This window comes from Passer montanus, unplaced genomic scaffold, assembly GCF_014805655.1.
Source record: "Passer montanus isolate IOZ18808 unplaced genomic scaffold, ASM1480565v1 scaffold89, whole genome shotgun sequence".
Classification (NCBI taxonomy): Eukaryota; Metazoa; Chordata; class Aves; order Passeriformes; family Passeridae; genus Passer; species Passer montanus.
In genome coordinates, this window is record NW_024374256.1 from 1778901 (window position 1) to 1805387 (window position 26487).

The 26487-nt window shown below is 58.2% G+C and overlaps 1 protein-coding gene across 1 annotated transcript; it reads right to left on the reverse strand.

Moving 5' to 3' along the window:
• Window positions 1-94: 94 nt before the first annotated feature.
• On the reverse strand, window positions 95-25414 carry SLC9A1 (solute carrier family 9 member A1). The gene is made up of 12 exons (XM_039733618.1): window positions 25063-25414; window positions 7232-7692; window positions 5521-5771; window positions 4826-5043; window positions 4181-4383; window positions 3882-3971; window positions 3470-3540; window positions 2830-3003; window positions 2595-2709; window positions 2077-2178; window positions 1466-1538; window positions 95-1043 (listed from the first exon to the last, which is right to left on the reverse strand). Exons 1-12 carry the CDS (start codon window positions 25388-25390, stop codon window positions 721-723), a joined length of 2409 nt encoding a protein of 802 aa, XP_039589552.1. The 5' UTR covers window positions 25391-25414; the 3' UTR covers window positions 95-720.
• Between the last annotated feature and the right edge of the window lie 1073 nt (window positions 25415-26487).

Below are 26487 nucleotides of genomic sequence, written 5' to 3' on the forward strand. Positions count from 1 at the left end.
GACAGGTGACAGCAGTTCCAGGAGGGATGGAGAGGCTGCTCAAAGCGAGGGGGGTCCCAACTTCCCCCCTGCATGGCTCTAGAATATTTTTTTGAAAAGACCTGGCATGAAATGTGAGGCCAGGAGGGAGGACCCCAGGCACAGCCGGTCCCACGGGGAAGCTGCCAAGGCGAGGGAGCAGCGGCAGGAGCCCGGGGAGGGCGCAGGGGGAGTGTGTGTGTGTGTCTGTGTGTCTGTGTGCGTGTCTGTGTGCGTGTCTGTGTGTGCCAGCCCCGGTGACAGCTCCTGCTGTCCCATCTCTCCGCTCCGGAGCAAGGCGAGGGGGCAAGAAAGCACAAGAGGGGAGAGGGGAAGCGGTGCCATGGGAGTGAGTGTGGAGACCCCTGGTCAGAGCCGGCCGCAGGTCCTGAGTGGGTGGGCACCTCTGGGAGAGCCCCGCGGGGGCTGTGAGGCACCTGCAAATCCCAATCCCGGGCGGAAAATTGTCCATCACCCCCAGGCCACGCAGCACAAGGAGCCCGGGGCATGCCAGGGCTCCTTCCCTGCTCACTGGGGCCAGCCCAGGGCTCGCTGGGCAGAGCTGTCCTGGCAATCCCAGTCCATCCAGGACACTCTCCCCTTCCTGAACCCAGTGTGTAGTGACAAGAAACCAAAACGGAGAGCAAAGAACGAATGAATGAACAGAGAGAGAGAAACGATTTGGAGGCTTTGTGCCAGCAGCTACTCCCCCTTGGGGATGAAGGGCTCCCCCTCCTCGGGCTCGGGCCGCGGGCCGGGGTCGCTCAGGCACCGCAGCATCCGCTGGTTGCTGGGGCTGTCGCTGGTGCCCGGGGTGAAGACGTCGTCAGTCCCCGGCGAGGAAGGCTCCTTCACCCGCATCACCAGCCCCTCCTCATCCTCCTCGGGCGAGGGTGGGAGGCCGCTGCAGCCCTTGGGCTCCTCGCTCATCAGGTCCACGGACTCGGGGGACTGCGGCGAGGCCGGGTCGATGGTGATGATGGGCAGGTTCTCCGAGTCCTCCTTGGGCTCGTAGGCCAGCGGGTCTGGGGGGCACAGAGGGGTCAGGCAGGGAAGGGGGGGGTCTCAGGGACCCCCGGTGATGCACCCCAGATGTTTGTGTGGGGCCGGGGTGCCTGGGCTGTCTGGCTGATTCCCAATTCAGCTGTGTAATTCCTTTTCCCTCCCACAGCCCAGCTGGAGCTGCCGGCAGTCCGGCTCCATCGGGAAGGGCGAAGCTGCCCTCTGCTGATGAACCGCCGGCTCCGCAGCCGCGGCACAGCCCGACACCCTGTCCCCGGAGAGGGAGGGGACACGCAGGACACGAGGGTGCCAAAGCAAATGTGCGATGGACAAACTGGGCTCGGGGATGGAGCTGGAGAGCCACAGGGAGCTGAGGAGGTGCAGCACAGCTCCAAGGGCTCCGGGAGCTGGCAGTGCCACTCCTCCTGCAGCCCCTCCCACCTACCTGAGCCGATGCGAGCCCGGGACATGGTGGGAGAGTCCACCCTGTGCGCCGGCACCGTCAGGTAATTGTTCATCTGCAACGGGAGCAGGGCACCGTCACCGGCGTGGCCAGGGCAGGCAGGGAGGGCAGGCAGGGAATGGGCACAGGGATGGGCAGGGGAGTGGGCACAGGGATGGGCAGGAGACTGGGAACAGGGATGGATGGGCAGGGAACTGGGCATGGGGATGGGCAAGGAACAGGGAACAGGGATGGGCAGGGAACTGGGCACAGGGATGGGCAGGGGAGTGGGCACAGGGATGGGTAGGGGAGTGGGCACAGAGATGGGTAGGGGACTGGGCACAGGGATGGATGGGCAGGGAACTGGGCAGAGGGTTGGGCAGGGGACTGGGCACAGGGATGGGCAGGGGACTGGGCACAGGGATGGGCAGGGAGCAGCAGTGGGATGCAGAGAACATGGACACAGATCCTCCCAGCCACACTCCAGGGACTTGCTTGGGGCGTGGGGCAATCACAGGACCCCCAAGGCTTGGGGTCACCTCTGTCACCCAAACCTCAGTCCCCTCCCTTCTCCCTGGCCCCCATCCTGCCCAGCCCTGGTGTTCCCCCAGCACCTTCTGCTCCAGCTGCCGGGCCTTCTGCCTCCTCAGGAGCATCTGGTTCCAGGCTTCCTCGTAGGGGTCAGCCACCAGCGTGTGCCGGTTGTAGGATCGCAGCTGGAAAGAGAGCCCGAGAGAAGGAGAAGGGTTAAAACCCCACACGGACAGGGAGAGAAAGGTCACAACCCCATTCTTGCTGGAGATGGATGGAACAGCCACCAGTGCAGAGCAGGTCCAGGCAGGCTCGTGGCTCATCCCTTGTGTGCCACCACGGGATGCCTGACCCTGACCCACCCTGGCCCAACGAGGGTTTAAAGGCTGGGCTCAGCCACTGACCAAATCAGCCTGCCCCTCAGACTATCCCAGCACCATCCCAGGAGGAAAAGCCTCCTGGGGAAGAAGAGTCAGGCCAGGAGCACAGGGCAAGGGCAGGGGCAGCAGGGGTGAAGGGCCCAGCTGAGGGCTGCTGGGCAGTGTCCCTGCCACTCCCAGTGTGGCACAGGAGACATGCACAGTGCCAGGGGACACCTCACCCTCTGCCTGGTTTTCTGCAGGTTTGTGCGGAGGATTTTCCGGATCTCCTCCTCCTTGTCCTTGGACAGAGCTGGAAGGACACGCTCCAAAGGGAGGGTCTGGGGGTTGATGTTCCTGCACGGACAGACAGGATTCAGAGCCACACACCGTGGCCACGCAGCACCCAAGGGCTGCTTGCCCTGTGGCCACCAGCAGGGAGCACCCACGGGAGGGTGCCCAGGGCAGGGAACTCACTGGATGGAGACGGTGGAGACTGCAGAGGGGATCTTGCCGATGCCCCCGCTCTCCACCAGCTCGATGGCCTGCTTCATCTCCATCTTGTGGTAGAAGGCGATGAGCTGGGGCTCCTTGGAGCGCTCCCCTGCGATCAGGCACTTCTTCACATACTTCTTGTTGAAGCGGTTCAGCCTTCCCGCAGCGTGGCACAGGAGGGGAGGAGCAGCCACAGCTCAGCCCTGGCCCCAGCCCCACTCCTAATCCCACTCCCACTCTCCACTCCCCACTCCCACTCTCCAGCCCTGCCCAGGACAGCACTGCTGGGCTCACTGCTGGGTCACCAGCACAGCTCAGACCACGCTTCCCTGAATCCCTCCCCAGGCAGGGTGTCTCCAGAACACCCAGCACCTGCTGGTGCCCACTAGGGATGGTCCTGAGCTCCTGCAGGGACTGGCCACTGGCAGCTCCCACCCTGCCATGGGCCTGCTGTGGGTGGTGTGGCCAAGGGGTGCAGCCCTGCAGCCCTACTTGCTCCCAATCCAGGGCCATAATTCCCCATGGTGAGTCTGTGTGTGCACATTAAAGCCTGGCACAGAGCTGTGAAACTTTCTGGGTGGTGACTGAAACCCCTCCCCAGCCACCAAACCTGCCCACTCACTTGTCCTTCCAGTGGTGATGCCCGTAGTGACCACAGATATCCTCGATCCCTGTCAGAAGGTGATCCAAGAACTGCAAGAGATGGTCCAAGGCGTGAGCAGCTTGGAAGGCTCTTGCTCTCTCCCTCCCTCCCCTGACACCCACACTGACACATGGGGAGGGCACTCAGGGTGTGTAAAACCAGGGCTTTGGGAGGGCAGGATGCACCCACACAACCGGGCTTGACTCTACGGGCACCGGGGGTCTGGGTCAGAGCGGGCACTGGACGACACAGACAGGGGAGAGGCCTCGCTCTGCCCCCCTTACCTTGGGCTCTGATTTAGGGGCAGGTCCCAGTGACAGAGGTGGAGTGGCAGAAGCAGAGAGAGCAGAGGGCTAAGGCAGCGCGCGGCGCGGCCGGAGCGGCGCGTTACCTGCGTGTGGATCTCCTCGTTGATGGAGCGCTTCGTCTCCTGCTTCTTCTTCACAGCCAGCAGATCCACCAGGGGCCGGATGGTCATGCCCTGGCGAGGGGGATGGGGGGTCACACCTCTGCCCAAGGCACAGGGCTGGGAGTGGGATGGGCTCAGCAAAGCCAAGGCGCTGTCGGTGTCACTGTGCAGCGCTTTGGGGACGCGGGGCAGTGACAGAGGCTGGGGATGGGCTTCCCACTCTCCCCACAGCCATGAAGAGCCCCCTTTCCCTCTGAAAGCACAGCCTGGGTGCCACCAACCTGCACGAAGACGGTGAAGAAGATGACAGTGATGATGGCAGTGAGGAACATGTCCCTCATGCCGAAGTGTTTGTAGTCCAGCAGGTAGCCCAGGGAGAAGGCGATGGCTCCCCGCAGGCCCCCGTAGGCGATGATGAACTGGTCCTTCGGCGTCAGCTTCACGATCCGGAACTTGTTGATGAACCAGGTGAGGACAAGGACACCTGGGGGAGCAGCACAGTCCTGTGGGAGTGGTCAAGGATCCCCTCCAGGCCCAAAGAGCCCACCCTGCAGCTCCTCAGGGCCGTGGGTGCAGGTGAGAGCTGTCTGCTCATCTCAACATCCCTGAGCAGCTTCCACCCCATGTCTGGCACAACCATGGCCTCAGCCCCATCTCCCCACAACACCAACCACCAGCATGGGTGGTGCCCATGGTGCAGCAGTGCCACCCAGGCATCTCCAACCTCCCCAGCAAGGCAAACCATTGCCATGACCCAGATGGCCGCTCAAGGCCAGGTTGGACAGGCCTTGGAGCAACCCAGTATGGTGGAAAGTGTCCCTGCCTGTAGCAGCTGGAATGAGATGGGCTTTAAGGTCCCTTCCAGCCCAACCCATGCCATGATTGTTTTAGCACCCTGAGGGCTTTGCCACCACACTGACACCCACCCAGCACTCTGGCGATGAGGCAGAAGAACAGCGTGCTGATGACGAAGGTCCAGTTCCAGTAGTGATGACCAGCCACCGTGGAGACACCCAGGAAGATGAAGATGAGGGTCTCGCTCACACTGCTCCACATCTTGAGGAAATACTTGATGGTGGTGTGGGACTTGTGGGAGATGTTGGCTTCCACATAGGGCCGCATGACCACACCAGCAGCGATGAGCCTGGGGGTGAGGTTGGGGCCCTCAGCAGCCATGGGGACATGGGGACAGCCCCAGGCCCTGGCCCTGCAGCAGCATTTTGTGTTGTGACACCAAACTCCAGGGCAGGACAGGCATTGGGAAGCACCAGCAAATATTCAAGGCCACCAGAGAAGGCAACATGAGGTTTCTCCTTCCCCTGGCAGGGCAAGAGTGAGCGCTGGAGCACAAACCCACGGTGTCCTGAGTGCTCAGCAGGGCCTGCCTGCTCCTGCGTGCCCAGGAGAACAGGAACAGGCTGCCAGCACCCCGGGATCTGTGGGACAACTCCCCAGACTCACTTCTTTGGTATGCCTCCTTGCACATCCCAGCCCAAACACCCCTGGGCCTCACTGGGCCTGTAGTGAGCACGCTGTGCTCAGCAGACTGTGGTGACACAGTCCCACAAATCCCCCAGGGCCCTGGGGACAGGAGGGCACCTCCCTGCCACTGCCAACTCACGCCATGATGCCGGAGAGGTGGAAGAGCTCAGCAGACAGGTAGGCCATGTAGCTGTAGAGGAACACGAAGAGGGGCTCGATGACGCGGATGTGCGAGGTGAAGCGGGACGTGAAGGCGGCGATCACCCCGTAAATGACGCCCACCAGGACCCCGCCCAGAGACACCACGAAGAAGCTGAGGAAGCCGAGGATGATGTCCAAGATGGTCACCTGCTCGAAGCTGGCAAACTCCTCAAAGAGGTGGTACAGGACCTGGCAGGGAGAAAGGAGAGCAGGGTTCAAGCTGTTCCTCTGGGAAGGGATCCTCACCTCAGAGGAGACCTGCCCAGGGACCTCCCTTGGGAGTGTGGCACACCTGAGCTGAGCTGTGTCACTGCCTGGTGACCCTGAGCTGGGTGCTTGACCAAGACTCACGCCAAAAACAGCTGCTGGTGCTTTGCTGTGCCAGACACAGAACTGGGGGGACCAGCTCCCTGTCCTCTGTGCCCACAGGGACACACAGAGATGTGTCTGGGACAGCTCTGCTCTCCAGCTGTGCCAGAAGGGCCTTTGGTCACCAACCAGAAGCTGTTCCTGTTTTCTCAATGAGCAGGTCAGGATAGATCCAGGCTGGGAACTCCTGGCAGATCCATGGAGAGAAAAGCCCCCATCTGCTCTGCCCAGCCCAGAGAAGAACCCAAACCCTTGAGGTGGCTTCTGCAGCTGAGGGAAACCTGAGGGAAAGACTCTGGGCTGTGCTCCCTTCTCCCAGCCCCAGACACTGCAGAAATGTTAAAGCACATGTCAGGATGGGAAACAGGATTTAGGGCATCCTGCAGGAATAGCAGCACTTGCAGGCAGGGAGAGGGCAAGGTGCCAGCTCCTGCCTGCTGGGGCCAGGCCCTGGGTGGGACAGGGGCAGGGGCAGACAAAAGCATTCCACAGGGATGAGAGTGGGGACACAGACCCTGCAGGCATCCCTCTGCTGAAAAATGGGGGAGAAGTGCCTGGAAAAAGCTCCGTGGTGGGACAGAGTGTTCTTTGTCACCAGGAACCTTGTCAGCAGGGGCTGAGCAGCCAGCTCCGGAATGGACAGCTGGGATATGGGAAAAGAGCCAGGAAAAAGCAGTGGGTTGGGAGTCAGTTTAGAGGTCAGCTCTGCAGAGAGGAGAAGGCCACGCTGACAGCCAAGCCAGCACCTGGACAGTGATGTCCTTTGGAAAGGGAGCAGGCCTGGCCCCACCTCCCAAAGGTCCCTGCAAAGCTGCTGCTTGCAGTGGGGCAGAGGGCTGATCCAGCTGGGCTGCCAGCCTGGCTTCAGCCCCTCCAGTTCTCCCCCCTGCCATGGCTGATGTGCTGCTCTGCCACCTCCTGGGAGCTGGAAGACAGCAAGGGTGACCACGTGAGAGGAGACAGACGGAGCAGCAGCTACAGGGCAGCTCTGCCTGCCCCAGGGTCAGCCCCTCGTGCTTCCCCTGGCAGGACAGGCACAGGCACAGCAGCAGCTCCAGCCAGGAGAGCAGATCCCCAGAGCCCATGGCACCAAGAGGCTGACCAGGCACGTGCCCTCAGCCTCCCCAGAGAAACACTCCACCTCTGCAGTGCTTTAAGCCTCTATCTTCAGCTTTACACCTGGACAAGGTCTGGCCCAAGCGGAGCTGCCAGGAGGCACCCGGCACCTTGGGACGGCCCTGACAGCTGCCACCACCCCGAGACGCTCCCACCCCACTCACGACGGTGACGGCGTCGTTGAGCAGGGACTCCCCGAAGACCAGGATGTGCAGCAGCTCGTTGATGTGGATCTCCTCGAAGACGGCCAGCACGGCCACGGGGTCCACGGCCGAGATGATGCTGCCGAAGAGCAGGTTGGCCAGCAGGCCGATGTGGTTGAGGCCGGGCCCGCCCAGCTGGCACACGGCGTACATCAGCCCCCCCAGGAAAAAGGCGTTCCAGAGCGTGCCCACCACGGCGAAGATGAGGATGGTGCCCAGGTTCTCGGTGAAGGGGCGCAGGGGCAGGAAGTAGCCGGCATCCAGGATGATGGGGGGCAGGAGGAAGAGGAAGAAGATGTCCGACTTGAGGATGGGGGGCTTTTCACCCACCCCCTTGATGAGCCCCCCGACCAGAAGGCCCACCACGATGAGCAGGCAGCTCTCGGGGACGATGCTGGACACTGACGGGATCACGTGGAAGCCTGGAGAGAGGCAGAGAGGAAGACACACGTTGGGTACAGGAATGGGGGATGCTGTCTGCAGGGGGACACCCTGCCAGAGTCAGGGACAGTTCCCAGCCCTCCCTGCACTCCTCGTGACCTGTCACTCCTTGTGTGCCTCAGTTTCCCCTCTTGCCCTGCTCTGTCAAGTGGAAACTGCAGCTTAACCAGACTGTGGTACTGCTGGTGTCAGGCCAGAACTCTGAGAGTCCCAGCAGCAGGTGACAGCCATCCTTGGGACACGCCAGGGTCTGTCCCTGGGCCCCAGGCCTGTGACAGCCCTGCAGCACAGGCAGCTCTCTCCACACCAGCAGCTCCAGCTCTTCCCACTGCAGCACAGCTCCCGAGCACGTGCAGGCAGTGGCATTTCCCTCCCATCAGACAGCAGCCTGCCCACCAGTGCCACTGTTCCCAGTATGCCAGGCACAGTGCCCATCCTGGGCATCCCTGGCACAGGGCACTGTGGGATGTGGATGGGGGCTGCTGCTTGGTGGATTTCAGGATGCAATTCCCCTTCCTGGAGGTTTCACATGGCTGGCTGCAGCAGGGACAGGATGCATCCTTGGGGTGCAAGGTAACAGAGAACACATTTCCCCCTTTTCCAATCACAGCACAACTCCCAGCACAGCTCCCTGAGCCAGCCCTGACCTGCTGGGATGACATTCCCACCAAACACCCCCAGCCGGGCATCTGCCAGTGCACCAACACCCACAGAAGGATTTTGGGTTCCCTGGATCTCCTCCCAGGCTTTATAATTATTATTTTGAAGCGAGGCATATTTGTTCCCTGGCAAGGGAAGCAGTTTAAAATAAGGAACCCTGCCTTGGCATGCCGTGTTCCGCCGTTCCTTCCGGCCGTGCCATCTGCAGCAATTCCACCACAGATTAAATCCCCTCCAGAAGGAGCCAGATCCCCCCCGAGCCCGCAGGGGCCACATCTGTGCCCCAGCCAGCTCATCCCTCCTCCACCTGCACAGAGACCCCACGGGAAAAGGGCTCACTCCCACAGGCCCTCCCTAAGGACTCACAGCCCCCAGCCCAGGTCCCTGGGGGGAGGATTAGCCCCACATTTCACCTGAGCTGCAGGAACAGGCTCCAGCATGGGCAAACCCAGAGGATTCATCACACTCCAGGAGCCATTCCAGCTGCTGCAGAGGGTCCCTGGTGCTGGAGGGATGCTGGAAGGAGTCTGGCTCCTGCCTTGACTTTGCCCCAGCAGCACCATGCCCAGCAAACAGCTCGAGGGGAGGCAGGAGGAGCTGGGAACATCCAGATTCTGTCCCAAGGCACCCCCAACACCCAGACACCTGCATTCAGGGACTTCCCAGCCTGGATGCAGCTCCTGATTCACCCCCATGGGATTCTTCTTCTTTCCTGGATCCCCTGGAGCCCACACAAGCTCTGAGTGCCCCAAGGCAGCCCTGGCACGGAGCTCCCCATGGGAGGGGAGGTGGTAATCCCTTTTCCATGCACAGCTCATGCAAACCCTGGGAAGCACTGACCCTTCCAGCACACCGGGCAATTTCTGGCTGGAATAAGGCTTAAAGCCACACAAGCAGCGAGAAGCCAACAGCAGATCAGTTTTTGCTTGCTAAGTATGTTCAATCATGAATAAAACACAAACACTGACAATTAAGCATCTCTCACTTCTTCCCCACAGGCCCCAGGATTCCATTAAACTGGAACATTCGTGTGCTGATGGGAATTCAATGGTTTACAGCCTTTTTGTAGGGCCCTAAAAATACACTTACACGAGGTGCATTTTAATTATGCCTTTGATTTCACTGAATCTCAGCCATTTTTTGCTCCCTGCTTGCTCCTCTCAGTATTTTTAGAGCATCCCAGAGCTCACTGGTACTAATCTGTTGGTGGGAGCCAGCATCCCACTTTGGGATGGGGGTGACTGATGGGAAGGACGAGGCCAGGCAAGGGTGAACTGCTTTGATCCCAGCCCTTTGATCTCAGCCCTGAGCCCAAACTTCCCTCCTGGAAGATGAGGAAGGCTGTGGCAGGATGCTGGGAGATCAGGATGCCCAGCCATGGGTACATCCAGGGGCAGCAGAGAGGGGAATAAGCCTTGATAATGGCTTTAAAGATTATTATTATGATAATAATAAGAACAATAAAATAATAATAATGTGACCCCTGATCCCTAAATCTCCACACAGTCACCCAAGCTTCCTCCTTTGGAAAACAAACTCCATGGGAGCAGCTCCCTCTCGCCAGTATCAAACACCAGCAGAGCCATTAAAAGTGAGACAATTGAGTTAAACATGAACCCCAAGGGCTTGAGCAAACACAGAAAAGGAAATCCAGGAGATAACAGCTCCCATGAAAACAGTTCCTTGCCCACACCACGCAGCCAGCTCCCACGTGCCCTGCAAGGCTCACACAGGGATTGCTCCCTGGTGGGCAGCAATTCCTTGGGTTGGGTTGGGGCAGAAAGGAACTAAGGACAGGAATCCCAGTTTTAACCACACTCTGAGCACTTGCAGATCTGCAGGAGATCCCATGCTCCAAATGACAGAGATTTCGGGCAAGGAAAGCTGTCTCTGACAAAGTTTGTTCTGCAGCTTCTGAGCATTTCTGTTCTCTATTTTGAGGTCAGTGGATTTGCTGGACGGGGAGGGAGGATGGAAGGGAGGACAGGGCACAGCTGGAAGGGCCTGGCACGTTCATGGTTAAGCTGGATGCTCCTGAAGCTTCAGCCCACATTCCCAAGCACCCACGCAGGGCCAGGGCCTCAGGATGATCCTGCTAGCCAAGAGGAGGCACGAAAAGGAGAGTGGTTACACAAACCCCCCATCCTGGCCAGGTTTACTGGAGCAGCTGCAGGCTCCAGCAGGCAGGCTGGAGGAATCACTCAATTATTAACCAGGGTTAGGAGCTCTCCCACCCGCAGGGATTCTGTTCTGGAAGGAAGAGGTAGATGAAGGGTCAGTCTGGGCAAAGGGGGCGGTGAAGCCCCCCGGGAGATGCTCTCTGCAGCCCTGGGGACCCCAGGTTTGGGCTGCAGGGTGGCTGGGAGCAGCCCAGGGCCTGGGAAGGAGGCGCAGGCATGCTCAGAAGGGCTGCCCTTCTGAAGGACACTGCAGAGAGCAGGGCTGGAGGAGACAGCGTGCCTGACAGCACCGGCCCCTCCAAGGGCCACCTTAACCCTTCAGGACACCAGGCTGGCAAGGTGGGCCCTGCAGAGGGGCAGCAGCAATGCCAGGTGAGGGAAGCAGCAGGTGTGCACACCTTCCCACGTTTCTGTGTGACACAGGCACCACGGAGAGCCCACACGTTGACACTGTGCTGGCTGAACCCCAAAATCACAGATGTGTCACCAGCCCTGGGGACAAGTGATCCACGAGCTGTGACTCAGCACCATGCCCTTCTTTCTGTGTTGAAGGAGCAGCAGGGAGGGAAGGGAAGGGAAGGAGGGCTGGGCTGGGCTCCAGGGTCTGCAGAGCTCTGAGCCCCTGGGATCTGGCTTTCCCACGCTTGTTTTGGGCAGGTCAAAGATGGGGGTAAGACCCCAGCAGGGTTAAAGCCCTGTGAAGATGACGATGCAGTGACACAACATTTTGCAACTCACTCCCAGGGGAAAATCCATCCCAGTCCTCCAGAGTTTGGCTGCAGCTTCTTCCATTTATCCTTCGTGCTCGGAAAAAACCACAGTGGATTTCTCTCTTCCCTCGCCCAAAGATCAGCCAGGCTCTGCTGACTGCTGTGGCCTCCAGAAGGGCCATGGGAGATGTCAGGGTGTCTCTGCTGTGCTTCTCCCTTGGAAAATGGAGCTGGATCCAGCAGCTCCCTGCAAAGGCAGGGAACAAGGAGAACGGAGAGAGCTGCACCAGATGTAACAGGGAAACCTCGAGGGAAGGGGATGAAAATTGAATTTGCTCAAAAGGAATTAAAGAGCTGGTGATTTACATCTATAAATAGAGCGAGGCCATGGCTGGTGTCACCCTGCCAGGAGAGGGGGTAAAATCACTGTACTTAAATTACACTCACTGCCTCTCACAAGCTCCAACGTCACCACGTGCCCTGAAATTCCAGCCCCACAGAGCTCCAAGCTGGCTTACTCCCACAGCCATCCCACTGGGATGGCACATGTGGGGCTGTGACGCAGCTTGGGCTTTGCCAAACCCTCTTCTGTTTCACCAGGGAGCAGGCAGAGTTTTAATGCAGGTCCAGGTCACCCCAGTGCTCCCCTGCAGCTCTTTTTGGGTTGGTTTCAGCAGCCTGGCTTGATTTGGGCAACCTTCTAAGCACCCAGTGGCTTCAACATCCAGAACGGAAAAGCGTTGATTTTCCACCCCAAAATGCCATTTCCTGGTGAGAAGTTGACTTCTTGTTTTTTGTGTTAAGGCACAGGTACAGAAAGTGCTTCTAAGCAAAACAATTTCCTCCAGAACAAACCAAATGTTTCATTTAAGCCTCATTATTTTGTTGTCGCTAATTACGAGGCAAAGCCAAGAACCAGGAAGGTAATTAATTTATGCTGCTTTTTGTGAGTCACTGAGTGAATGCAGATCCCACACAAGGGCGACAGAGCCACCCTCCAAACCTGGCCCTGGGCACAGCGTGCACAGCCAGCACAGGCAGAAGGGAAAGGCAAAACATCCAGCCCTGATTTTGGGTCACTCCTGCACCCCAAACTCGAGTGGGCAAGGGCTGTAACCAGGCTGGTGCCCAGGACAGAGCCCAGCACTGCCCCACAGCCTCCAGGCATTTTCAGGACTCAGGATCAACTTCATCCAGGTGGGATGGGATGAAGCCCTGGGCTGAGCCCCCAGGGTCTGCCTGCCCAAGGTGCCCAGCACAGCCTGGCTGTGACCCTGCCCAGCTGGATTGCACACAACGTCCCCAAAAGCCATGCTGTGACAGTCCATAGCCATTGGGACCCCCTGCCAGATGAGGAAGGGATGTTTTATTTCCCCTTGGTGTGACACAATCACCCCTGTGCCTACAGACCTTGCTCACCCTGCTGGGCCCCACCCCGCAGCCACCCACCTGCCCCTGGTTTTACCCCTCTTTCCCACCTAAGGCAAACAGCCCGGGGCACCAGGAAGGAGTTGCTGGGACAGGAGCCCCAGGGCTGCCTGGTACAGCCCAGCCCCGTGGATCCAGCCCCAGTGCCCTCGGCAGGGCAGGTGTGTGTGGGAAGGTGACCCGGCTGGACCCTGCCTGCTTTGCAGAAGATAAGAGCAGGGCTGATAGCATCAAGCCAGCCCTTGGGTGACTCAAAACCTGAAAGCCACAGGACTAAAAGCAGACACTGCCAGGTACCAGCCTTGCAGCAGCTCAGCCAAGCAGCCACAACCCCCACAACCCATAACTTGGGCTGGTTCCACACAGGAAGACCTGTGAGAAATGGCTTGGTGGAGCCCACATCAGCCCAAGCAGGAGGCCTGGCTAGTGCAGCACCAGGGAAGAGCCCTTCATCCCTGAGAAACAACAGATGCTGCCCTGCCTCACTGTGAGAGCAGGGGCTGGCAGGCAGGTGCAGCAGGACTGTGATGTCTGACAGCTTCACTGTCCTCCTGCAGCAGCAGCTCCCAGGAAATTCCCACTGGCAGGTCCTGAATAAATCCTCTGATGGAAGGGGAGACAAGTGCAGACACCTCATCTGAGGCAGCTGGAGGGAGCAGCAGTGCACTTGCTTTTCCCAAATCCCACTGTTCCCTGGAGGCCTCTGGGGAGCAAAGCCTGCACCCCAGGGCAGGACAAACACAGAACAAGCTGCAGCCAGAGCCCCTCTCCTTGGAAGGATGCTGAGAGCTTCCCATGCTCCAGGCACAGGGGATGGATGCACCAGCAGGAGCAATGCTGGCATGGCTCTCTGCAAGGTCAAGGTGCCAAGGACAGTTCAGAGATGGTCTGGGGCATGAGCCTGGGCTGCTCTGTGTGTGGAGCCTGCTGGAGAGCAGCTATTTAGAGCCATTTCGTGAATTGCAGCTGCTAATGGTGATAATGGGATGGGGTCTGGTGTGCTGTGAAAGCAGCTGTTGGGGCAGGGCAGGGAGGGAAGGGTGAGCAGGGGAGGGGGGCACAGCTCCTTCCCACCCAGCACCAGCCACTGGCATGACACAGCTGGGAACAGGACAAGCAGCTGAGCCCTGGCACAGACAGCAACAGCAGGGCAAGGGCAGAGCTTCTGCTGGCAACTGAGTGCAAGGACAAAGTCTCTTCTGGTACCTCAGTGCCTGCAGCAGCGTCGTGCAGGAATGTGCCTCTAAGCCCATGCCAGCCACAGCAGGCACTGCCACGCTCCAGAGGGGTGCAGGGAGGGCCAAACTGCAAACCCTGGAGATGCACCCCCTCCCAGCCATGGGCACCAGCACAGAAATTCATCCCAAGGATGATGATGATGGCACTACCAGGAAACCCCGAGGTTGTCCTTCCCACCTGGAGATGCAGAAAGGTCCCTAAAGAGCTGAGCAACCTGGGAACAGGACCAAAGGTGTCACTGCATCCTGCAGCTGCATGCAGATGAGCCCAGCTCCCCTCCTGCCCTGACACCCTCCAGCAGCAGCACACTGCCCTGCAAAGGCAAACCCCACATCCCTGCCCCAGCGTGCCCCTGCAGGGGTGCAGTGCAGCGTGTGAGTGCTGCAGGACCCCGTGGCAGTGCTGCAGTGCTGCAGAGCAGGGAGCAGGCAGCAATCCCTGCGTGAATCATCCGCAGGCACCCTGGATCCTGCCAGGATGGGCGGCCCCCCTGCCACAACCCGCTGTGTACACTCAGAAATGAGCTGTTTACACAGGGACATCTCCTCCCTGGGCCCCATCCAGGCTCAGCACCCACTCTTCCCTCCAGCACAGCTGCTCCTTGGTTTGCTGCTCCCCCACCCCAAGGGGCTGTGCCCCTCTTTCCAAACACTGTGGGACAGCTCTGAGAAGCGTGGAGAGCCTCTGGTGTGATCCAACGCCCAGCACTCCTGCAGAGCACACACTGCTGAGCCTGCAGCCAAAGAGCTGCCAGCCATCCCTCCCAGTCAAACCTCACTGCCTGACCCTGGGAAGGACTGCAAGACCTGGAGCAGCACCTCCCTGGAGGAGAAGGTGCCCACACACAACCACAGCATGCCCTGAGAACAATCCAGGGACAGAGGCCTTTAGCACAAACACTTGAACACTTCTTTTTTTGAGAGCAGCAAGAGCACGTACCCTGGTTTTATCTTGAAGCACTCACAAGAAATTAACAGATCAATTGGGAGTCTTTTACAGAGCTGGTATTAATTTCCTCCCAGCTGTAAAAAGGAAATGAGAGACAAAAGACATTAAATGGACTTGCCCAAGTCCCCAAGTGAATGGCGTGAGAGCTGGCATGAGATCCCAGCAGCTCCCAATTTCCAGTCCTGTGTTTAGATAACACTTCTCCTTCACACCAGAAGGGAAGGCAAGGACACTCTGTAAGAAAAGCACATATTAAAAAAGACCTAATTGCCATCAAAGACTGAGACCCAGGACCCTTGGACTGTCATCCCAAGGCTGCAGCATTCCAAGAGGGGAGGAAAACGCAGAGCCAACGAGCAGCCTTGGGAGGCTTCAAGGCTTGGTGCCACCACATCTCGAAAAATCCTGTTCCAGGCCCAGCTGTGCCATTAAGAAAAACCTAATTGCCATCAAAGACTGAGAGACCCAGGACCCTTGGACTGTCATCCCAAGGCTGCAGCATTCCAAGAGGGGAGGAAAACGCAGAGCCAACGAGCAGCCTTGGGAGGCTTCAAGGCTTGGTGCCACCACATCTCGAAAAATCCTGTTCCAGGCCCAGCTGTGCACAGAGCAGCTCTCCACCTCCCTCCAGGTCTAGAGCTGCCCTGTGACAAGGCACCAAAGCCACCCTTGCCTGCTGAGCTTTGGGACACCAGTGCAGGGTTTGGTGCTCCAGTAACCCCGATGCTGCTGGCTGCATTCCTCTAACGGGCACGTTCAGAGCCACTCCCAAACCACAGCCTGCAATCACCAAACCTGTTCAGAGCCTCTGGGCAGGCTACACACACTTTTCTAGGGCGGGACCATGAATCTTTACCAACCCATGGCACTCACCCAGCAGAGCTGGGCACACGGGGACAAACTGCCACCCACATTTCTGCTGTGGTTGCTTCAAGACTCATTTTGACTTTTCCCAACCAGCTCTGGATGGGTGCAGCTCACAGCCAGGCCTGCAAGGCTGGGATCTTCCTGGCACAGCTTATTTAGCCTGGAAAAGTGAGTTCTCTACAGGGCAACAGCATCCTCATCCAGGTTTATATCCTTCAGAACAGCGACAGCAGCTGGACTTGCACATTTTGAACAGGTTTAAGGTCTAGAAAAACTTCTTTAGCTCCAGGGAAAGGGACAAGGAGCTAAACATAACTCACTCTCATTCAGCCACGCTCTTCCCAGATTCCTTCAGCTGCTACAAGGCGCTGGATGCCATGAATAGCTGGGTTAGGAGGGGTCAGTGCCAGGGGATTTCTGGAACAGAATGCTCCCAGTTAACATCTGCCTGCTGCAAAGGGAACCTTCACACTGGTGGATGCAGATGGATGCTCTGGAGCAGGAGGGACTCAAGGTGATGCAGGAGACAGTGCCTGGTCACCCAAAGTAAGGCTCCAGTTGTTCCCCCAGCTCCTTACCCTCTACCACAGGAGACAGCATTTAATTCCCAGCTCCTGCTGACCCTCGAAGCCTTGGGGAGACAAACCTGAGCCAGCCTGAGGTGACCACAGACAAAGTCCCCAGGCAGAGCGATGCCAATCGCCCTTCCCAGGAAGGGCAGATTTCCTACCGGGAACACGGGCAGGAAAGACAAACAAAAGCTTTTCAGGAAACAACCTGTTGGTCTCCACTCGGCCAGCAGGGAGGAGGTAATTGCAATTAGCACTGATTACTACCGGGCTTTGCAAGCCCAGACAAAGCGACACCACTCTCAGCACACGCCACAAGCAGCTGGCCACTGTCACCTCTTCCCCAGCACAGAGACACCACCCCAGCCTGCCAGTACCATCCCATTCTCACAGCCAGCCCAGCTCCTGGGAGCAGCAGCTGAGAAGGACAGGAGCTGTTCCTTGTAAACTCACCCCCAGGGACCAAGGCTGCTGTGGGAAAAGTGTTCCCAAGGGAAACTGAGGCACTAACAGGGCTGGAAACACCAGCTCTTCTCTTCAAAGGCCTGTATGTGCTTAAAGCTCTGCCCCTGGTGTGTCTGCTGCTAAATCTCCAGCAGTGGGGTGGGAAGCTGCCTTCTCTCCAAATCTGTCATTAAGATTTAGCATGTCATGACTCCAAAATGCAGAATAATTGCAGGCACTGGAAATAAACTGCTGCCATGGGGTGTCTGCTCTGCAAGTGTGTGTCTTGCACAAGAGAGGGGAATTATTTCCCTAGCAGCACCCTCTGTTAAGTGGGATTTAAGTGCTGTCCCTGGGGGTCGATTGTATTGCAACTTTCTGGAGACAAAGACCTTGGATGCTGAGATGTTTGTGAGTCACTCCTGGGCAGCTCAAGAAAATGTGTGTGTTCTCTTCTGACTAAAAAGTACTTTGCATTCTTTAACTTTCTACTCCAAACACCACCCCAACTTCAAACGAGCCTCAGTCGTGCCCTTCTTACGCAGGCAGGTTCTGGGAAGGAGCCCCAAGAGACATGGGCTGATGTAACACCAGATTTTTGTACCACCAGAGATGACACACCACCCCATTCATTCTCACTGCTCCACTCCAAGCAAGGCTCAGCCCTGGGTCTTGCCTCTTCTGACAAACAGGCAGCAACGAGTGCGTGCACGCCCGTCTGCTCAGCTTTTAATTTGGTTTCCTCCTCCCCAAGCAGAAACACATGAGTTCTGCTGCCCCAGGAAAGAGCCAAAGAACAGAACATGACAAGATTTAACACACAACTGGAAGACATTGCAAAATCAGAGTGGTTTGTGAGATATCCAGCACCATGGGGAACAGATGGTGGGACCTCAGTGGAGTGAGATATCCAGCACTGGATTCAACTCAAACCATCCCCTGCTCTCTGCTGCTCCCTTGGAAGCTGTCTGGCCCTGAGAGAACACTGAGGTTTTCATCAAAGCTATGCTGGCAGTTTTGAGCCCCAATGGGTGAGAAAAAGCTGCTGCTGACTCAGGCAGCCCAGTGCAGACACAGGGGGATGAGGTGCAACCCAGCTCCAGCTCCACTCAGCAAGCTGTGTTTTCACAGAGTATTCCATGTGGATTTCGGGTTTGATTTGAACAAATTAGGCCTTGGGGACCCAAAACAGAAGGAAAAAAAAAAAAAGAAACCAGAAGTTTACAAGGCAGCTGCAGTAATTCATCCCCACACTGCTCATCCTCTGTCAGTGCCCAGAGCTCCAAGGATGCTGTCCAAAGGACCAAGCCCTGCAAGATCCTGGGACAGGCTCAGAGCCCCCACCACCCCTGCACCTACAGCCAAAACCAGGGCTTGCAGGAGGGAAAAAGGGAAGGACTGTGTTAAACAAGTATTTATTTGCAAGCCTAATGAGCAGCTGGCTTGTACAAGTGCCAGAGGGATATGTGTGTCTGCTCTGCACAAGAGGGGCTGCAGTCCCTCTGGGCCACAGGACTGTTGTCACCCCAAGGACGACCCTCTGCCCTCCACCACCACCTGCTTTTCCCTTCTCCCACGTGTAACTCTCAAACCCCAACCAAAGGAGACTATTTAGCCACGTTAATTGCAGACAAAAGGCTTGTCCTCCACCCTCCTAATTCCCAAGGGGACTCCAGCACCTCTGGGTATCTGGGCAAGCTGTGGTTGGGCAGTTTGGGAGAAAGGATGAGAACCAAACCAATTTGAGGCCAAATATTGACACGTTCTGCTGTCACCCCACAGACCACCCCAGGTCACCTGCAGGTCTCAGGGGAGGAACAACTCCATGGCATCTCCCTGAAAGCCAGGCCAGCACCAATCACAGGACCTGCAGCACCCACATCCCAAATTCTGCCTGCAGCCTGTGTGGGAAGCCAGCCCATCCCTGACCCCAGCACCAGTTCTCCAAGCCTTTGTGGATAAATGGGATGAAACAAAAGCTTTGGTTCCTGAGGGCCTTGAGGTCCAGAAGCTGCCACAGGCAACAGGGTCCCTGCAAAGCCAAGCTGCAACGGAGTGTGATCCTGCCTTAATGGACATTAGGGCTCACCAGGGAGGCATGGCTGTGATTACAGACCTGCTCTGCTTTTCCCACTCCATCACCATGCCCTATTTCACAGCAGGAATCTTTCACTTTTCCAACCATAATTAAACTAATGGTTTTCTCAGATCCATGGAGGGAACAGTTTGGATGTTTTTTAGCTCAGACGCCAGATCAGGAGGAAAAAATAAATGCCGTGGCTGTTCTTTCTGAGATGGCAAAGCAGGGAAAAGGGAGCCAGAGCATGTGTTTAGATCATCCCCCAACAAGGAAGTGGGAATGCAACAAGTCTGCATTGGAAGAGACTGTTTAAATTCATCATCACGACAATTTACACTTCTGTGGCACCAGCTGCAGCAGCACTTCAGAATCCTTTCTGAGCAGCCATTCCCAAGGCCCAGCTCCCCTGAGCAGCTCCCTGGGACAAAAGGGGACACTGGGGTGGTCTCTGAGCTCCCACCACCCCCGTGCCTGCAGCCAGCAGTGATAAGCCAGGTTGTCAGACAAAGAAAGAATGAGACAAACATTTCCCTCCAGCCCAGAGGGGGAACCCACATCAGCCAGTGCCAGGATCCAGCAGGAACAGCCCCTTCCCCAGCCTGGCTCTGCCAATGGCCAGCCCAGCACAGCCATCCTGGAGCCCAGGGAAGCCACTCTGGGGTGGCAAAAGGGCCACAGGGACAACCCCAGCACACTCAGAGTCACACACACGTATTCCCAGCACCGGGCAAAGCTGCTCTGGGAATGTTTCTTGGCTGTGCCATTCCCACCTTGCAGGTGGCACTGGCAGAGGCGTCCCCATGCCAGTGGCTTTGCTCTGGGGTGTTTCTGCTCTGTCTGGCCTCAAGATCCAGCTCTTCCATCCAGAGCCACCACCAGAGCAGGTTTCCTGCCCTGCTTATCAACCCTCACCCACAGGAATCTCCAGTTCCTCAACTCGCAGGGCTCTGTAAGACCTTGGGGTGGCCCCTCCAAAAGCCACAATTTCAGGGCAGGGATGTGGGCTGATAAAAACATTTGAAAAGCTCCCAAGTGTTTTAGCACCCAAGAGTTTTAACACCCAAATCTCGCTGCCAGCCAGCAGCCACCAGCTTGTAGAAACGTTTCTCTGGCAATTTTGAAATTGTCTCTTTTCCTCCAGGTGCAGGAGCCACCCCCCATGCCCTGACCCTCTGTGGGGCTCCACAACCCCACCTGCGCCCCTCAGGTTCTGCCCTTCTTCTCCCACCTCCTATCACCAGCTCACAGGCCCCGAGAGCTTCCCTAATCTTGTTCCTTGCAGGAGCAGCAGTGCTGGGGACCACTGGTGCTGTCCAGAGCAGTGTCACCGAGCGCCGGCGCCGTGCTGGCACGGCGGGCTGAGCTGTGAAGCAGTGTCACCGAGCGCCGTGCTGGCACGGCGGGCTGAGCTGTGACACCAAACCTCCCCAAGGCACCAGCGTGTCCCCACGTAACCCACCCCAGCTCTGGGCTCTCTGAGCACAGCTCCATCCCCAGCTCGTTTTACAGCAGCCCAACAGGCACACGGGGGACACGGTGGGGACAGTGCTGGGAGTGCCAGGCTGGCGCTGGCAGCCGTCACTCGGTCTGGAGGGGCAGGGAACACCCCAGACACAGCAGGGCTGCCAAGGGAAGGAGAGACAGAGCAGTGACTCAGGGACTGCCACGGTGTCTGGTGAGAGAAGGAGCTCAGCTGCAAGCGCTGCTCGTGAGACCCCAGCACAGTCAATGGTGTGGGGACACAGGGAGTGATGTCCCCACGCCCTGGGGCTGGCTGGGCTGCAGCTCATCTGCCCCACAGCAGCCCTCAGAGTGCAGAGCCTCTGTGGTGGCTGGAAGGGGGTGATAACACCCTGTGCTTCAGCTGAGCGACACTCACAGCATCAAAGCTGCCCCCACGCTCAGGAGGAGCTGGGCTGGGCAGCAGTCTGGGAGGGGACACTGCTGGGACTGTCCCAGCCTGACCAAAGGGACATTGCACACCACACAGAGCAAAGAGTAAAGAGGAAGAGAGGGTGGGCAGCTCCAATTAGGACATTTGCTTTCCGGAGCAGCCACTGTGCCCCTGAAGGTACTTCCCAGGAAGTGGCTGGACATCATCTGCTGATGGGAAGTAGAGAATAAATCTTTTGTTTCCCTTTGTTTCCGCACATGGCCTTTGCCTTTGCTTTATTAAACTGCCTTTATCTCCGTCCATGAGGATTTTTCCATCCTAGTTTCTCCTGCAGAGGAGGGAAGTGATAGAGCAGCTTGGTGAGCACCACGAGTCACAGAATCATGGAATGGTTGGAAGGGACCTTAAAGCCCACCCAATTCCACACCCCCCACCCCAGGCAGGGACACCTCCACTGTCCCAGGCTGCTCCAAGCCCTCTCCAACCTGGCCTTGGACACTTCCAGAGATGGGGCAGCCACAGTTTCTCTGGGCAAGCTGTGCCAGGGCCTCACCACCTTCTGAGTATGTTATTTCTTTCTTATATTTGATCTAAACCTGCCTTTGTAAAACCACTTCTCCTTGTCCTGTCATGACAGGCCCTGGTTTGAAGACTCTGTTCATCTGGGGGAGATGGACTCCCAGAGAAAAGAAGGAAAGGCACCACACAGCTTTCAAACCTTGGGCTCAAGACATACATTTAAGGTTACTTTCCAGCCAAGGTGAGCACACCACCCCCTGCAATCTCCTTGAGCTGGAGGTGGAATGGCCAGGATGCTCGAGGGAGGCTGGGAAGAAGCCATTTGGTGCAGACAGACAGCAGGACATGCCTCAGAGGAAGGTGGCTAATGGAATATCACTCTCTGCTTCCTGGCTTTACAAGGAAGGGCCAGCATGGGCTTTGGAGGCACAGGCAGCCCCAGCTCTTCTCCAAGGTGGGTGAGAGCTGGTGCTCACCACAAAGCTCTGCCTGCTGGGCCCCAGCACAGCCAGAAAGGCACTGCTGACCACAATCTGTTATTTACATTCCTGACTCACTCCTTCCCTTTCCTTGAAACGAGGAGGTGTTTACAGTCCAACCTGAATTCCCCCTAACGTCTCTGGGAGCCACGTGAGCTGAAAGGTCAACCCTCAGAGTGAGGAAAGCAGGTTTTCCTGCTGGGAAACCCCTCAGCTTCCCAACCTCTCCCTGGGCATGGTGTGAAGGAACCCTCATGATACCCCTGCAAAACCTTGGAGAAGGGCAAGAGAGCTCCTGACTGGGGTGTTTTGGGAGGGTCTGACCTTCTGCAACAATACAATAGGTTGGGAAAAGGTCTGGCTGCAACTTGCAGCTGCAAAGGCTTCTCCTGGCCAAGTCATGCCACCACCAGACGTGACATGACATGGTCGTAGCTGCCCCTCACTCCCTCTTCCCCTGCACAGCCTTAAAATATCATGTGAGTATTAAGTAAAGCAGCCAGCACCAGCTTCCCCTTCTCCACGGGGATTAGCAAAGAGGGACAGCCCACGCCTGCAGGACATGCTGGGGAGACACATCCCCTGTGCCCTGTCGGGTGAGGAATCCTCCAGAAACCAACATCTCTGAGGCATTCTACAAAAACTGCAGCTAGAGGGGAAGGGCTCACCTCACACCTTTGACTCCACAAACAAACTCACAGTGAGAGCTGCTGGAGAAAGGACAAATCCCCTGCATGGGACAACAGGAGGATGCTTTAAGTCTGAAGAGCTGTCTAAATCATCAAGAGCAACAGGGGGAAACTGAGCAACAGGACAAGGTCAGGCTGCATCTCCTGGCCTGGAGCAGAGCCCTGGGAGTACTTCTGAGCTCCTTGACATGGTCACCCTGCACTACCTGTGGCTCCATCACCAGCTTCAGCCCAGTAAGGAGGTCTGTGGAGCTGGGGGAGGGCAGGCAGGAGGTGCTGAGCTGTCATGCACAGCCCACACCGCAGGAAAAAGATGTTGGTCCCCTCAGGATCACCCTGATGCATCAATAAATGCACACTGACAGTGTGGGGAGAAAGAGGAAGCACTGCAAACTCCTGTTCTGTTTATCAGCCCCCTTGTTCTCTTCCTGGAAGGGGGATGCTGCAGACCCTGTCTGGTTCAGGGAGCCTGGAGCTGAGTGAGCCTCATCCTGCCACTCCAGGGTGTGCTGCCAGCAGTGCCCACTTGTGTAAGAGCTATCCCTGCGTGGAAAAAAGCCTGTTTTGCTGCTGCTGAGCAACACCCCGTGATCCAGGGCAGGAAAGACAGAGCTGGGATACGGACACAGAGCAGTGAGTGGTTTTTGGCTGCTCACGAGCACAGGGAGCTGTACCTGCAACTCGGGAACTACCTGCCAAGGCAGCACGAACAAGAAACACAAAAAGGAAAGGAGGCCAAGGAAAAGGGAGTCCCAGGACCGCCCTGCTGTCAAGGCCCTGTCACTGCTGTAGGTAAGCTAAGGTGTGGATTTTGGCATAATCAACATCTCTAGAGCTCTGCAGAGCACCTGCCGCCTTTGCCAAACTTGCAGGGCAGCCTCTCCTAAAATACACCCCTTAAAACACGCAGTCTTGCATAATACTTGTAGCATCAAAGAGCTGACAGCCGGCAGCCACAACTTTTCCTGCAGCACAAACGAGCCCTGACCCCGGGCCAGGGCGGCAGGAGCAGCTTCCCGTCACAGCACCAGTGACACAGAGTCTGGTGGTGTCCCCAGCCTGTCCCTCCATCCCCCCGAGCCGCTGCCCACTCTGCTGCTTGCCAGCTCTCCCCGTGGCAGGGCCGCAGGCCATTGGCCCCTCCTTTCTGCTCCAGCTTCCGCACAGATATTCCTGATTTCATCACTGCCTGCTCCGGGAGCAGCTGAAGGCGCAGTGCAACAGCGGAGCCCTGCGAGAGGAGAGCTGCCCTCCCCAGGGAGAGGCACCTTCCAGCTGAGCCTGGCACAAACCCCACGGCTCCCACCTGGTTCCAGCCTGTCTCCCAGACAAGCCTCCGGGTCTGAAGTGTTCTCACTCCTCCGCCTGCACGTAAATAAAGCACTCAGGAGGGATTGTGGAAACGGGGCTGCACCTGCCTACGCACGCTCGCGGCGGGCTGGGAATGCGGTGGGATATTTTGAGGAGTCGCTGGGCAGGAAGGATCTGAGCTCCTGGGGGGCTCTCAGACCCCTCCAGACCAGGACACGGCACAGTTTACAACAGGAACTAGCTTTAAAAAGCTCCCAAAGCAGGATTTCCCTCAGCAAGCTGAAGCGCCCCATAAGTGAGTGTTGTTAAACCACTGATGGCAACTGAGGAGCAAAATGAAGGTGTGCAGAGCTCCCTTCCCTCCTCACCTGCTCCAAGGCAAACATTTCACCTGTCCCCCTGGCTTTATCACCAGGGATGGGACCAGGGCCAGCTCAACCTCTGCACTGCTGGGGACAGCACAGCGGGTTACATCACGTCACAGCTTTGGGCTAATTCGGCTGCTATTGATCCAGCTGCAGAAGTTTGGAAAACACTTTGTCAACAACCCCCGCCCCGGCAGAGTGATGCTTTCCCAGAGCCATCCCAGCGGGTGACTTTTCCAGCCCCAGCGGCTCTCTTTAATGCAGGAATCTCTTTGCAGCAGAGGCAAAGCCACCCTGGTTTGCTGCGGAGGGGGAGGAAGGGGAGCACCGGGAGGTTTTTTGAGTGACTTCTCCAAGGTTACAAAAAGCATCTGTGGTTTAGAGAGGAAGTGAGCAAACTGGGTGCTTCCTCCCTGAGTGTCAAAGGGAGGAAAGCAAACCTGGTCCAAGCAGAGGTCAGGAGCATCTCCAGGCCCGCTGCCAGGCACGGAGATGAGAAGTCTGGGGGAGTGCAGGGGCCGGGATGCCGCTGTCCACCAGGCCCAGGACAGAGACCCAAGGTCATGGGGAGAGCAGAGCCCACCCGGCCCAGCCGGCCTGCGAGGTTTGCAGATGTGCAGATTTTGCCCTGGGATGTTTGGGGTGGTCCCACCCTGGAATGTTCAGAGGGGTCTGTCCCTAGGATGCTCCAAGAGGTCCCTCCTCCTCGGGATGCTCGCAGGGGGCTCTCCTTGGGATGACTGGGGGTGTCTCTCCTGCCCAGCTGGGGGGTCCTGCCCTGGGGTGCCCGGGGGGTCCCACCCCGGGATGCTCGGCGGGTCCCTCCTGACAGATGCTCACGAGGGTCACTCCCTGTGATGCCTGGGGGGTCTCTGTCCCACTTGCCCGGGGGTCCCTCCTTCTCCAGGCCACCGGGGCCTCTCCCCAGGCCCTCTCCCACGGACTGCCCCCACAAGGCCGCCCGCCTACCCAGCTTCATGAGGCAGGCCAGGAGGATCCAGAGGGAGATCTCGAAGGGGATGCGGACGTGCGTGTAGTCGATGCCGATGACCGGGAAGGCTTTGCGGTGCTTGGCGTGCCCCTCTCCCGAGCCGTTGGCCGGCTGCTCCTTCAGCGGGTGGATCTCCTCGGGGGCGGCGGGCGGCGCGGCGGTGAAGCCCGGCACGTCTCCGCCGGGCAGCGGCGCGGGCTGGCCCTCGGAGGTGAGCATGGGGTTGGCCTGCAGGACCTGCCCGGGCAGCAGCGGCCCCAGCAGCAGCAGCGCCCAGGGCAGGGCGCGCAGGGCCGCGGCGCCCATGGCGGCGGGCGGGCGGGGGAGAGGGAGAGGAGGGGAGTCAGGGGAGAGGGAGAGGAGGGGATGGCGGTGGGGCCGGGGCCGGAGCTGGGGGAGAGGACAGAGGGAGAACAGCGAGAACGGGAGCGGGGGCTGCTGATGGAGGAGGGGGGGAAGGGGAAGGGGAGGAGCAGGGGGTGCAGGGCACAGGCAGGGTGCAGGGGCAGGGGGTGCAGGAGCAGGGGGTGCAGGGCACAGGCAGGGTGCAGGGGCAGGGGGTGCTCTGCAAAGCTGGCTCGGGGGCAAGCACAAGAGGAGCTGCACAGGGCGGGGAGCTCTGCGGGAATCAAAGGCCCCAAAGCATGGTCGGGGGTGCCAGGGGACAGGAGGAAAGCAGGGATCTGCTGCTGTTGGAGGGCAGAGGGGCTCTGCGCTGGGCCAGCAGGGACAGGGGTCACCAGCCACCCTGTGGGGACCAGCCCGGCCTGGGGGACGGGCACAGCTCTCTGACAAACTGCCTGCTGTGTTTGCTCCTCGCAGAGAGCCTGTCCTCAGTGTGCAGCGGGACAGCTCTGGGCTGGGGGGCTCTGGGGCACAGAGGGGTCTGCTCTGCAGCGCCGTGGGGCTGTACCCCGTCTCTGCTGTGGCCATGCCCTTCTCCCCGGTGACCGCTTGCTCTGAGTCACCAGGAAATCTGATAAGGCTCCAATAAAACCTCTGGAGCAGCGTGGGGGGGTCGCTTGGCACTGCGGCCACCCTGATTTCCTGGCTCTCCTCCAACATCCTGGCTGTCACATGTGTGTGAGCAGAGCAACCCAAACGGGTTTTTACCTGCTTTACTGCCTAAACTTTCGGAGCCAAGGGGCCCTTTGGTGAAGATGCAGTCCCTAATTCTTGGGGGAGCTGCCTGTGGTGAAGGCATGGGCCCTTTCCATGACATGTGGCAGCAAAGCCTCGAGCTTGAAGGTGACGTGTGCTGGTTTGCATCACTTACATTCTTGGTCTAATCCTCCCAAAGCACTAGTGGTCAGAAGGCTGCAGGGAATGTGGCGGGCAGGAGGGGAGCCTGTGGCAGCTACGGGGTGGAAAATCATCCCCAAACGTGACCCATCAATTAAAGC